Below are 13,873 nucleotides of genomic sequence, written 5' to 3'. Positions count from 1 at the left end.
TGCTAAGACAATAGAGAACTACTCAAAAGTGAAGTGACAGAAAGTGTCATTGATAATAGACACTGTAATAGCCTTTCCTTCTTTGTAGCTTCTAATATCCTCTCATTTGTCCCATCTAGTTTCATAAAATCCAATTTGCCTTGACATCACTGGATAAATGGTGAGGAAAATGTCAAAACTAAATGAACAATAAATATTTCAAAAGTTCAGCGGAAGAAGAGACGGAATTAAGCTGTAGCAGAATTAGCCTCCAACTGGTTTGCTTCTATTAAATTCTATTCTTTCAGGGTTGTTTTTTACTGAAGGCCACAAAATAGCTTATTGATCATGCCATCATTTCTGGTCTTACATCTTATTAAATTGTCTTTTAGATCATTGGTATTCACTGTGTTTACTCTAGTGCAATATTTCACTTCATTCATGCTTCATTTGGTGCATTTTCATTTGGCTAAGACCTGCTCTCACCCTTTACTTCATTTGCATTGTGCTGGAAAAAAGAAAGAAAGAAAAACAAAAAAGGGAAACACAAATTCCGCTCATTCCACTCTTTTCACAAAGACCTCATGTTCTTTAGCTAATGAAGAGTAGATCTGCTGCACCATAATAATTAAATTGCATGTGATTTTTAGTAATTGAATGCGGGTGTGGAAATGAGGAGAGGAGATGTACTGGAGATTGGAGTGGTAGCGGGATATTAACCGACTGTCTGTCTGGTTTCTGAGGAACGAGAGAGGAGTTTTACTGGAGTTTGTAAAACTGGACATTCGGAATGAAGACTTAATTAAGGAATACGATTAACAGGGAAACAGAAAAGCTGATGGGGAAGATGATGAAGAAGAACAATGTTTAGGGAGAAGTAAGATCAAGTTGGAGGAGTCGGGTGATGGAAGACTATGTGCAGATGATTATGCATCATACGTGCATTAATATGTATGTGCATTGCATGCATTAGATCTGTATTTGATTAGTACAGTACAAGTCTTTTACTCTTTTCAGCTCTATCACACAGTGGTGATGATGTCCTCTCAAGACTGATGCTGGACCAGAAAGTCAAGGCTGAGTTTCGGGTCTACTCCCTTATTCAAGGTCCCTCAACATCTCACAGAGCTATCGCCCTGTTCAACATGCCATGCTTAATTTGCATACAATGATATGTTACCAGTCACTCAAGACTCCAGTTTGCACCATAGAGCTTAACTGGAAATAGCTAGCACAATACAACCACCAGTAGTTGTCTTTTAACGAAGACCTCTCATCCAAAATTCAATATTAAACTCAATACATTCACAATATTACAGTGAGTATATCACTGAATTGGCTTTGCTTTTACACTGTGTAGACTGCAAAAACAGTGTATTTTAGTGCAACTTCAGTATTTATTTAGGCTGACAGTAGTAATAACCGAGGTACCCTGGTATTCTTTTTCCTTCTTCGTGTTGTCAAGGCTTGGGCCCTGGTAAGCTTGTGGATTAAAATAGGGATGCTGACAGTGAATAATGGCAAACAACAGGCAGGACACGGTGACATCACCGATGTTGTTACTCGGATGTAACTGCATTTTCTGAATCACAGCTGGAAACCCTGCTTTCAAATTATACTCAGTGGGATGGAATATCTAACACAAAACACTTATGAGCCCACAACGTTATTAAGCACTGAGGAACCATCCCTTTAAATGCTCTGTGTGTCATTATTAATTCAAGTCTTAATGTTCTGAAATGATATGCGTTTTGTTTCAAGGTGGATTTTCATGTGAAGTTTAAAGCCTTGTGTGTGCACTGGTGTGGGCGTGCATGTGGTGTGTGGGTGTGTGTGCGTGCCTGTGACAAAATTACACTGGTGTCCAGTTAATTTAGCTGTGTCAACTCCTATCCAGAAGCCCCTTCTGTGAGCATTCATCAAACCATAAATGGTTTTCTTCTCATGAATATGCAAACACACCCCCAAGCCAATCAAAACATCATCCTGTTTTGGCACACGTCATAGCTTATGCACACAAATGTATGTTCATGTGTCTCCAGGACGTTTGTGAACTCACATGGCCAAATGTGTTAATTTGTGTGTTACGCCCCACCAGCACATCACTAAAATATAGCAGATTGCAGTCAGTTTAATTTTTTGGTACTGAAAATCATACCTCTGGGATTAATAATTGCAATATTGTAGAGTCATAATTGCCATTTTGCCTGGGTGAAATGTAATTTTATGTTAGCAACATGAAAAAATTTGATGAAGGAAAATCACTAATATTTTTTTTTATCTGACCCTTTCTATGACTTTAATTACCTTCAAAAAGTTAGAAAAAAACATATACTATGGCTTTATTTTGATCTCACTTATATTCAATTCGGTATTCTCCTTGGAGTCTCATATTACAGCTCGTCTAGACATTTGATTTCTACTCACCAAAGACAAATGTAAATGTTTACGTACTTCAGTGTTAACCACAGCCACAAACCCAGCCTCAAGGGGGTCACAAGCTAGTCCCAGTACTGGTCCCAATCTCGGGATAATTGGGAGGGCTGTATCCAGACGTGTTTCCAGTATAAAATCTTTGCAAAATCAAACATGAAGATCCATCCACTGTAGCCCCTGTGGAAACATGGAGCGACCTAGATACCTTTATCCGATAGCCACATTACTCATCTTTTATTGTTAAAGTCTTATCATTAAAGTAGCAACTAACAGCTATGGACAATAGTAAAACAATAACATTTTTGTGGGAGTTAGTCAGGAAACACTGTCCTCACAGCTTTTGCCCTTATAATAGATATAATAAATAACGAGCCATGTCACCAGAGGCATCACAGCACACGGTACACAATACAGGACCCTCACAGAAAACCCATAATATTGTCTTTTTTGGTTTGTTGGTATTACCTAAGACTGATCTAATCGAATCTTAAAATATTTGTGTTATATACATTATATGTTAATATTTAATTTTTGCACTGTCAGTCAACTTAAACATAGTGTTATCACTGATATTGCTCTAATTAATTACTTTTTAACTGTTATTTACCTATTTAGTTTATTTTTTTGCCCAGTGATATGTAAAATAGTATTTAAGCTAGCCCTAGTTGCTGCTGTGTGGGTTCTGCTGTACAGAAGGAGAAACACCAGCTTTTACAGAGAGCAACATTATGTAAACTTTCATTCATATCAACCTCAGTATAGGTATCTGTATAAAATCAGTAAACTACACATATATAAAACTTTCCCTGACACTTCTGAGTTACCTTCTTTAACAGAACATGGAAGCTAAAAATGGGCAACTATAAGCTGCTGCAAGAAAGAATTTGTTGAAATGTATTTTTCTTGTTTATTTTTTGCTTGTTTAAAAAAGTTGTATAATTTAAGTCCTGGGGCTCCACAGTCCAATTAAAATAACAACCTTGCTGTGTAATGCAGTAAGTAAAAACTGTCTGTTGCTTATCTTTTTCTTTTTTAAATTCCCTTTCTGTAGAGGACACTGTGTCCTGTGGCCTTTTTTTTGACACCATTATATTTTAAAACTGACCAAACCCTAAGATTATGACTTACATATAACACGTCATTGTTTGTATATACTGTATTACAGCAGTGAGATTTGTGTACGGTTCATTTGACGTACCTGTTAAACGTGTTGTTTCCCTGTAATAAAGCTACAGGGATAGTGTTGTCATTTAAACGATTAGCCCCCTGACTTGAATTGACATGAACATTAGACAATGGGAACATGTGAAAGATGCAGTCATTAACTTATTGGATCTTTTATACCTTTAGGTTGAAATCACTCCCATTTGCTCACTGCTGAACATCCCAGGAGCTTGTAGCTGTCAAAAAAAATGTATCGTAATATACCCTACTCTTTGCTAATATACATACTCCCCTGTAGTATTTTATTAATTAATAGCATCAAATCCAGATTTTGGCAAGCCAAACTAATAAAAGAGTTGGTGGTTTGGATCTAAATGCACTTTATGAAGCTCTGCCAATAATGCCATTTTGTGGATTTTTTTCAAATTAACAAACACTCATTTGTTTAACCCGTGCCAAGAATTTTCAGTTTACCAGGATAACTATTCCTTCAATTTACACGACTCTTGACATAGCTGTCATCCATTATCAGCCAGTCACAAAGATGTCACCAGAAGGACCAAGCCGCGAACTGTTAAACAGCAATCTATCATAGGCAGAGGACATGACACTGTCAGTTTCAGATGAATACGTCTGTCACTGTGGCAATAACTCATTGAACTTACGATTCCTGCTGTTGGTGGCGGAAAACAAGGCAGACAATGACCTTGTGCTGGAGATGTTAGGCTCTGACACCTATTGGCTGTAATTGCTTGTCAAGCAGCAGACATGGGGTTTGACAGAATGGTCAGGCAGTGTAATCCAGGTGTTAGCAGTGTTAATATAGGCACCATTAAACCCTGATGGAAAGCTAGAGGAATAAACTGTGACCTTTGTGTTCCTGCTGTCCCAAGCTACATGCTCTAAGGTTCTTACCATCAACCCGTATGGTTACCAAAACTCTGTTGATGATGGTGGACGGGATTTCTTTGAGGGAATATCTTATGAACTCTATTTGGTACAATTCTAACTGATGTGATCAAAATATGGACTGGATCAGTTTACGTTACCAAACCTTTGAAAAACAAGTTTTAATTTTCAACTGAAGGTATTGTATATGTCACAATCACCGCTTACCTATGTTTGCCTCATATAACCATCGACCTTACATCACGTTTCCTGTCGACCCCTCCAAAAATGATAAATTGCTACTTTTCGCCGCATCATTGTTGCGTTAATTTGTCATTTATGTTCGTAAGTTTGTTAGCTTTAATCTGTTTTTTATTTCATGTTTTATTTTAGCATCACGTTGGTATCTTTTACCTCTTCACCATTGTTTTTTATCTAAACTTGCAAGAAAGCAGATACCCATAATTAAAATAAATAAATAAACTGAAAGGTCGCTGAAGATTTAAGACATAATGTTTTGGTTAAGTATGCAATTTATGTAATATGTAGTTATTAAATGAAACTTTGAAACTTTTGCTTGGAAAACATTATATAAACCCTTTCAAGCTCTGTTGGTTGCTTGAAAGGGTTGAACGTGAGACAACTGCTTTGTCCCTATCTGATTTAAATGAGGTAATATATCAGTATGAGGTAAAGTATGTGATTTATTTTTATTTCATGATTCAGCTAAACAAAAGATAAAATATTGCCAAGATTTTACATAAATCTTGCTGGAATAATTTCCATTTCCTGGGACACTAGTTTTCACTCTGAATAATTTATCTATTACTTTTTTCTTTAAAAATGATGATCAGTACATACACCGAATAGAGAAGAGTAATTAAATGAGAAAGCTTTCCATCTGTGTCTCATGCTTTCAGTCACCTTCCTCATTCTGGTCCATTATGACTGAATTCATAGGCACTCTTGACCCTGCCAGAGTCAGTGTAATTATCCTAATGAGGTGTGGTAAACCTTTTTATACCGTCTCTCTTCTCACTGTCTCTGCTACTGTGTATGTGCTCTTTTGTGTTATGAGTCACTTTTCAACTCTGATGGCCAGTGTGTTCATCTTTCCCCACACACACACACAACTGTGTGCACAGCCACTCCTTTCGATTTCTCCTCTTGGATTTCACATGGACAGACAGAAGAACATGCAAGAAAAAGAAAGTGACTGAGCGCTCCAGCATAATTAGTTGCTGGCTTTTTATATTCCATATAGCCTTGGTGGACATCTCACCCTCATATCTTTATATCAAAGGGTATCAAAGGATATAAAGATAAGTCTACATTAAGACATCAGACTCCAGAGTGTCTGGTTTTCTGACCCGAGCAAAATCCAGTTTATGAGGAGAGATCAGAATACATCACTGGGTAATGTGCACTGCTGCAGACAGACAGGAAGAGATCAAGCTGGAGATATGCAGGTTAAAGACACATAATCAAAATGTTGGCTTTTAGAGTTTAAGATGAAGAATAACACACGGGCTGAATTGAAGAGGAGCTGCTCTCATGAGTCTGAAACGGTAGGGTGAGGATGAGCTTTCGGTGCAACATTTTCAATAACTGTGCAAGTTAAACTTATAAAATCGCACTGCCTCTCAATAAATTCATAGTATGTGCATGTGTGTGCCAAATTCTGGAACCATTATGCGCGTGCAGTTTTTGAGTAATTTAGCAGTCTTTCACTGGAACAATTTTTGGCAACGTGATAGCATCCCACCTGTGACAAAATTTTATCGGCCTGTATTTGAGATCAAAAGGAAGAGAGATTCCAAAGATGGGTCTAATCCAACTCATGAGCATTGGTTAGTTAAATTAGAGGTACTATTGAGTCCTGCTGGGTTGGAATTAATTTAATAAATGAGTTGGTTTAAAACTGAAACACACACCAAAAATAGGGACACACAACAAAGTTCAAAGAGTTTTGACTTCATTTATCTTTGGATAGGAACTTAAATTGTACGTATTGGAGTATTGGCCATGACCAACACCAAAGATCATAGATGGGCTGACGTTCTGTATTACAGTCTTCCTTGTAATCAAAATTCATTACTATACAAGTAGTTTTCTTGACAGCCTTGCAAAGAAAAAGAAAAAAGTGATATTGAGGCTCCTACACACAATACAGAAGTTAAGAGGAAATCCTCACAAATCTGTTTGAGGACTTTTGCATTGTTTGCCACTTTGCTTTTGATCTTCATTGTAGTCAAGTGCATAGTGACAGTTGTGCAAAACAAGAACACAGCCAAAATCAGCAACAGTGTGGTGAGCCAGAAGAGCTGGAGGCTGTATGATTAATATGCGTGCTGTTATGCAAGCTTCATGTACTCACTGTCCAGCTTTCATTCATCTCCTGTCTCACGTCTGTCTTTCCACTCAGTGCTGGGAGGCGTGGAGTCACGTGGTGTGCTGAGAAAGATTAGCGACATGTTGGAGGTGATTCTAAAGAGGATGGACAGTTTGTCCAAACTCGACAACACCTCCACCACTGACGCAAGGCGCCTGGATGAGCTCAGCTCTGCCATAAACAGGTACAGTATGTTTTTTCAGTTCTTTTAGTTCTTCTTACAGTTCTTGTGTGTTAACGGTTTACTCTATTCAGATCACCTCTCCTACGTAATGTCCTTCATAAATGTTTATAGTGATTATATATTAATAAATACAGGTTTATGTTATGTTTTTTGTCTTCGAAACTGCATCTGCCAGTATCAATCATTAATCAACATACAAAGGTTTCTTCCTATAAAAACACTGTTACCACTGTTATCAGTCTGAGTTTTATACTTCGTATACATATGAAGTTCGGGGAATAGATTAAAAAATATATAGTACAGTACTGTGCAAAAGTCTTGAGACGCCCATCATTTCTTTATGTTTTGCTTCCAAGGAGCCAGACTTTGTTGTAACCACTTTTAACACTTTAAAAGGCCTTCTGAGGGCCCTTCAAAGTGTTTTTCACTCATCCTCAGTTTAATTCGTATATCTGACCATTTTTAGACAAAGGGTCTTTTTTGTATTTTAGCCACTCACCACCGATCTACAACATTAAACGTCATTAAAGCATAAAAAGCAACTAATACGAAGGATGAGCCAGCGTTGAAAAGAACCAATTTTAATAAACTCCCGGAGAGCAGCCATTTGGCTTTTCTACCTTTAAAACCCGGAGAGCAGCCAAATGGCTGGTAGGCTTTTAGCTAAGCTTTAGCTTCAGCCAAGTGGAAGCTAAATTGGCTAGTCATTCATATGTATATTAGGTTGTTACCTGGGAATTCTGGAGGGAGGGGAGTGGGGGTTTGAGTGGATTGAGGAATTTCCCTGCGAATCTTGTTGACTGTGCCGAGGATGGTGGTTTTCCGTCTAAGAAGTTTTTGCGCAAGTGAAAGCGATGTGAAAAAATTGTCCGTGGTAACATTTCTGCCCTTGTCTAGGAATGGTTCCATCAGCCTCATTACTACATTTTCAGAAAGTCTCTCCCCAGTGGGACGATTGGGGTCCTTGCCAAGATATGGGAAGACATTGCAAATGTACTTGGATTTTAGGTCGCAAGCCACCCAAAACTTGATCCCAAACTTGTCAGGTTTACTTGCAATATACTGCAGGAAACAGCACCGAGTCTTTGATGGGAAAAGCTGTGAACTTCCTTTTGTGTTTCATCTTGATGCATTCTCAATCATCCAGGGAAATAAATCTCCAAAAGTCACCAACTTGGAGTGTTTCAGTTTGCCATCTTAGGGAGAAATCAACACACATGGGTGTATGTCCTTTGTTGCTGAGATTTATTGATAAAAACAGTACAAAAAACCAACCATTTGTACACATATTTACAAATGGCCTGCTGAGTGGTGCATGGAGCATGTTCATTGGTTCATGGACCTCCCTGAACTAATGGCATTTATTGCAATTGTCATCTTGCGGGGGGTTAACAGGGTTCCATCTCTAAATGACTGCTGGTCAGCAAACCTGGGAAACCCACAGATAATTGGAACTATGGCACGAAACCGCTTCCAAGACATCATGCAACACCTACGCTTTGATGACAAGTCCACCCGCAGTGATCGAGCAAAGACTGATAAGTTCGCTGCAATTTCCAGTGTGTGGGGATCATTTGTCACCAACTGCATCACGTGCTACAACCCTGGTCTACATATCACCGTTGATGAACAGCTTTTCCCATCAAAGACTCTGTGCTGTTTCCTGCAGTATATTGCAAGTAAACCTGACAAGTTTGGGATCAAGTTTTGGGTGGCTTGCGACCTAAAATCCAAGTACATTTGCAATGTCTTCCCATATCTTGGCAAGGACCCCAATTGTCCCACTGGGGAGAGACTTTCTGAAAATGTAGTAATGAGGCTGATGGAACCATTCCTAGACAAGGGCAGAAATGTTACCACGGACAATTTTTTCACATCGCTTTCACTTGCGCAAAAACTTCTTAGACGGAAAACCACCATCCTCGGCACAGTCAACAAGATTCGCAGGGAAATTCCTCAATCCACTCAAACCCCCACTCCCCTCCCTCCAGAATTCCCAGGTAACAACCTAATATACATATGAATGACTAGCCAATTTAGCTTCCACTTGGCTGAAGCTAAAGCTTAGCTAAAAGCCTACCAGCCATTTGGCTGCTCTCCGGGTTTTAAAGGTAGAAAGGTAGAAGCCTGGGGGTGCTACTGTTAAATTGTAGTTTTAGGCACCTTATTAGTAGCAGCCTTTCTCAAAAACATGTAATTTGTTCCTATGTTTTTAGTTGAATGTACAAAAAATGCCAAATATTCCACAGACGCCAGAGTAGGGAAGGCAGCTGGTGTCCTGCGACGTCTCCAACCTATTTGGAACTCGACCTCCCTGAATGTTAGGGTCAAGATCAGACTATTGAACTCTATCGTCTTCCCTACTGCACTTTACGCTAGTGAAACCTGGTGCTCAACAAGTACAATTATTCAACACCTGAATGTGCTTCAACAACGTGGCCTGCGGCGAATCCTGAGAATTTCCTACCGGGACCGAATAACAAATGAGGAGGTCCTACGAAGAGCAGGCACCCGCCCATTAGCCGATGTTGTTGCAGAAAGGCGCTTCCGCTTTGCGGGCCATATTTTACGCCTACCACCTCATCGCCCAGCTAAGATTGTCATGACATGGCGTCCACGCACTGGCAAGCGAAAGCAAGGTCGACCAAAGACCACATGGCGTCGAACATTCATGGATGATCTGAGAACTGTCGACATTGCCTGGGACGAAGCTGAAGCAGTCGCTGCTGACCAACATTGATGGAGATCACCAACTGCCCGATGCACCGCCCGGCGTAGGAGGAACTAAGTGCTAAGTAATTCCACAGTTTGACAGGCACAGATACCAATCAGTTGATTCCCAAAGAGCTATTAGCTGAAAACTACTAACAATTAACTGAAAATGAATAGTTCTTTGGGCTTATGTTGGCATGGCGTGCAGTGTGTCCTTGGAAAATGTCCCAAACTGTACAAATAGAGGATAAAATAGGAAGTGTCAAAATTGATGGAATTATGAGTGCAGAAAAGTACAAAATCAGATTGTGATCCGCCATGCAATAGCATCTAGGAAGCATCTGACTGGCAACGGTTTTTTCAGCATGACAGTCCTCCCAAACACACTGCCAATGCAGAAAAGGCATACCTGTATAGAAAAACACACAATGGAACACTGTCAGTCATGGATCAGCCTCTCCATAGTCTGAGCCTCAACATTATTGAAGCTTGTGGGTTCATGTTTACAGAATGGAACAAAAGGAAGCCAGCATCCAAAGAGGAGCTTTGGATGTCCTTCAAGAAACCTGGAGAACTATTCCTGAGGATTACTTAAAGAAATTACAAGAAAGTTTGCCTGAGAGACTTCAGACTGGTCATACCATACACTTAATTTCAAGATCGTTAGATTTACACAAACTCTGCTTTTGCCTTATATACTGTATTTCCATTTATATTTTCACTTTAACTATTTCCCATTTTCCTCTTCATTTCTTTATATTTTAGCAATATATAAAGAAACAACAAGTGGCCCCAGACGTTTTCGTGGTACTGTAGATCCTTTTTTGTGATTTAAATTTGGCCAATTTCCGCTCCAGTTTCATCTTCCCTTGTATGTCCAGATGGCTTTGCAGTTGCTAAGATGAGTTCCTTATTATCATGTACAGCATCTCCCTGTCACCACTATAGTTGTGACTTCTGTCTTCTCTCCTTTTTACTCCTTGCAATATTGTGTTTAGCTCTTAAGTGCTTGCTCTCCCTTTCCCCCCTCCTACAGCCACTTGTGGAAATTGCTGACTGGTAACTCAAAATCCCTGCTGGAAACAGACAAGTCTTGCATGACCTTGCTACTCTAGCTTTTATCAGACTGCTCCCCTCTTTGCCCCGTTAGCATTGAAACATCTGATTTGTCTCTTTCTATAACATTCACTTCATTTACAACTTTCATTCTCAAACAGCCAGACTAAACTCAGCAGGAGTGATGTGATATACACTGACAGAAATCCCTTCACTTCCTCAAACCTTGTTAAATGATCCCAGATAAGCACTCAGGTTCAGGTCTGTGCAGAGGCACTCGAGCGGAAGAATGGAACGATTAATACAGTCTGACGTTGGTGTTAACTGCAATCAATGTCTAGTAATGGGCTGTTTAATGTGGAGGAAGCCGTTCTACTCCTAGGCCATTACTGAGAAGTACCCTGCTGAGAGTGTAACTCTGTATATTGTCAGGTACTCAAAGTAGGATGGTATTCATGTATTACTCTACTGAAGGGCATTGTTTTGAGGGGGTGAATAGATACTTATACTATGGGCAAGATGTAATTGCTTTTAAACATGAGCCGAAATCAATGCTGTGTCACAATCCTCTTTTAAACACTTAGTCCAGTTTGCCCTTGAGCACTAGAATTGCTGTCAGCTTACAACATCACAGCTAAATAATGAATAGATGTACTGCAGGGTCTCTCTAAATTAGTTAAAAATGTAGTAACAAGTGATTATGCTTCACAAATACATAATTAGGATAACTGAATCATAAGAACAGGCTATTTGGTCCCTGTACAGTGGTAGTGAGAGCTTGTTTGACAGTGCAAGCAATAAGTTCATGCTGGGGATTTCATTCCAACAAGGCTGCCCGATTCTGTTTAACCTTTATATTGAGAATTTCAAGGTTATAGTTCAATAGTTTTGGTTCACATCTTTGTTTTTTGGAAATAATGTGGTCATACTTTATCAAGCGATGGCCTCAAACTACAGTAGTACTAACACAGTCTGTTACTGAGTTAAATGGCATCTCCACGTAGCGTTGGGCAGTATGGTTTGTAGGTTTTAGTGGTTTCACTGTATGTCCCAATATTATTTTTGTATAAAGTAAAGCTTTTTTTAATGAATTTATAAGGTATTAGTCACAGCTGATGTAGACAAGTGGTATCGACACAATGCTTCAAACTACTTTGTGAAAATTGGAATAAAAGATGGCGTTAGCTAGCATGACAGCAAATAGTTCAAAGTCCCTTTTGCAGCCAGCATTACCCAACAAGCATTGATGATGTAACTTTTTTAACTGTGTAATTATTGATATAAGAAACAGATTATGTTTCACAAATAATTGTATTTTATGATGCTGAAGTTAGTTCTTTTGGCTGCTCCGTTTAGGGTCCACACAGTGAATCATGTGCCTCAATCTCAGTGTATCTGTAGTATCATCCTCTGTTACACTAACTCTCTGCATGCCCTTCTTAACCACATCCATGAATTTTCTCTGTGGTCTTTCCTATGGCCTAGCACCTCAACATCTTTTGTCCAGTATGTTTACTGTCTCTCCTTTGCACATGTCCAAACCATCTCAGCCATGCTTTTATAACTTTGTTTCCAAACTGCTCAACCTGAGCTGTTCCTCTGATGTTCTCATTTCTAAGCCTGTGCATTCTGGTCACTCACAATGAAAATCTATACATCTTTAACTCTTTTTGTCAGCGTCATAGTTTTCCAAACCAGACACCTTTCCCCTATGGTGCTGTCCTTCTGTCACAGATCACCCTGGAGATATAATCTCCACCCACTCATCCTTGTCTGGACTCTCTTCTTCATTTTCTTCCTCTTATGTGTCCTGCACCACCCTCACATGCAGTACCACAGACCTTGTCTTGGCAACCTATTGTATAGATCCACAGAGACACAGCAGCAACTCTTTCTTCCCTTCTTTATATGTCTCATCAACACTCTCAAAGCAAACATGTATGTGCAGTCTCATTCTTGGCATGAAGCCACACTGCTGCCCATTAGTTGTCACCACTCTTCCTAACCTAGCTTAAACAACTCTTCCCCAAAGCTTCATGGTATGGCTCATTAGCTTTACCCTTTTGACCACCTCTGCACATCACCCTTGTTCTTGAAAACTGGTGCCATTGCACGTCTCCATTCCTCAGGTATCCTCTCACTCTCTTTAATTTTATTCAGCAGTCTGGTTAAAAAGTCCACTACCTTAAACATCTCCATACCTCCACAGGTATGTATCTGGGCCCTTTCCCCTCATCTTCTTCATAGCTGATTTCACTTCCTCCTTACTAATTCTCTGCACTTCCTAATTCATTAACTGTCCTTCATCTGTCCTCCTTTCTCTCTCTCTCATGTTCTGCATTCATGAGCTCCTCAAAGTAATCCTTCAAGCTTCTCAACACACTCTTTTCACTTATTAGTGCACTTCCATCCACATCCTTCATCACCCTAATCTGCTGTACATCCTTTCCATCTTGATCTCTCTGTCTAGCCAGTAAATATACGTCTTTTTTTCCTTTGTTAGAGTCCAACCTCACATACAACACCAGGTTTTCCCTTTCTCTGCTGCAGGCCTAGCCTCCCAGTATCCCTGTCTATTGTCTTCATCTCCCTGACTATCACAAGTTTTCTTTGCTAACCTTTTCCTTTGAATAGTTTCTTTTACTCACTTGTACCTAATTTCACCACAAAGTCACCTTGTCCTCATTCCTCTGTCCAGAGAGTACACCAAACCCCTCTGTTGGCACTTTCTCTCAGTACTATAGTTGTACTTTCAGTTATCTGGTCTCAACTCCTCCCTGAACTCTGTGCAACATTTTTTCCTTCCTCAGCTTCCACCATTTAATCCATGTCTCTGCCTTGACTCGCTTCCTCTTCTTGATTTTCAAAGTCCTCCTACAGACTACCATCCAAAGCTTCTTAGCAGCATTCTCCCCTGATACCACCTTGTAGTATCTCTTTCAGATTTCACCATTTGCAAAAGATTTTGGAGATTTAGTTGTGGATTATTAATTATTAATTTGGTTCTTATGTGACAAGCATACACTGGTAATAATGGTCCCTTCTTGATTTTTTTCTTGCAT

At 39.5% G+C, this 13,873-nt stretch overlaps 1 protein-coding gene across 1 annotated transcript in view; it reads left to right on the top strand.

Annotated features, from left to right (window-relative positions):
* The window catches only part of LOC308396077 (alpha-1,6-mannosylglycoprotein 6-beta-N-acetylglucosaminyltransferase B-like), a 126,925-nt gene that overhangs the window by 29,586 nt on the left and 83,466 nt on the right, over window positions 1-13,873 (top strand). The window contains exon 3 of the mRNA XM_080881138.1: window positions 6,893-7,043. Coding sequence (XP_080737264.1) covers window positions 6,893-7,043 — 151 coding nt within the window. The remainder of the gene's footprint in view (window positions 1-6,892; window positions 7,044-13,873) is intronic.

Source organism: Rhamphochromis sp. 'chilingali', assembly GCF_963969265.1.
Source record: "Rhamphochromis sp. 'chilingali' genome assembly, chromosome: 4".
Classification (NCBI taxonomy): Eukaryota; Metazoa; Chordata; class Actinopteri; order Cichliformes; family Cichlidae; genus Rhamphochromis; species Rhamphochromis sp. 'chilingali'.
Note: the sequence above shows the minus strand (reverse complement) of the source record. Positions and strands in the feature narration are given on the sequence as shown.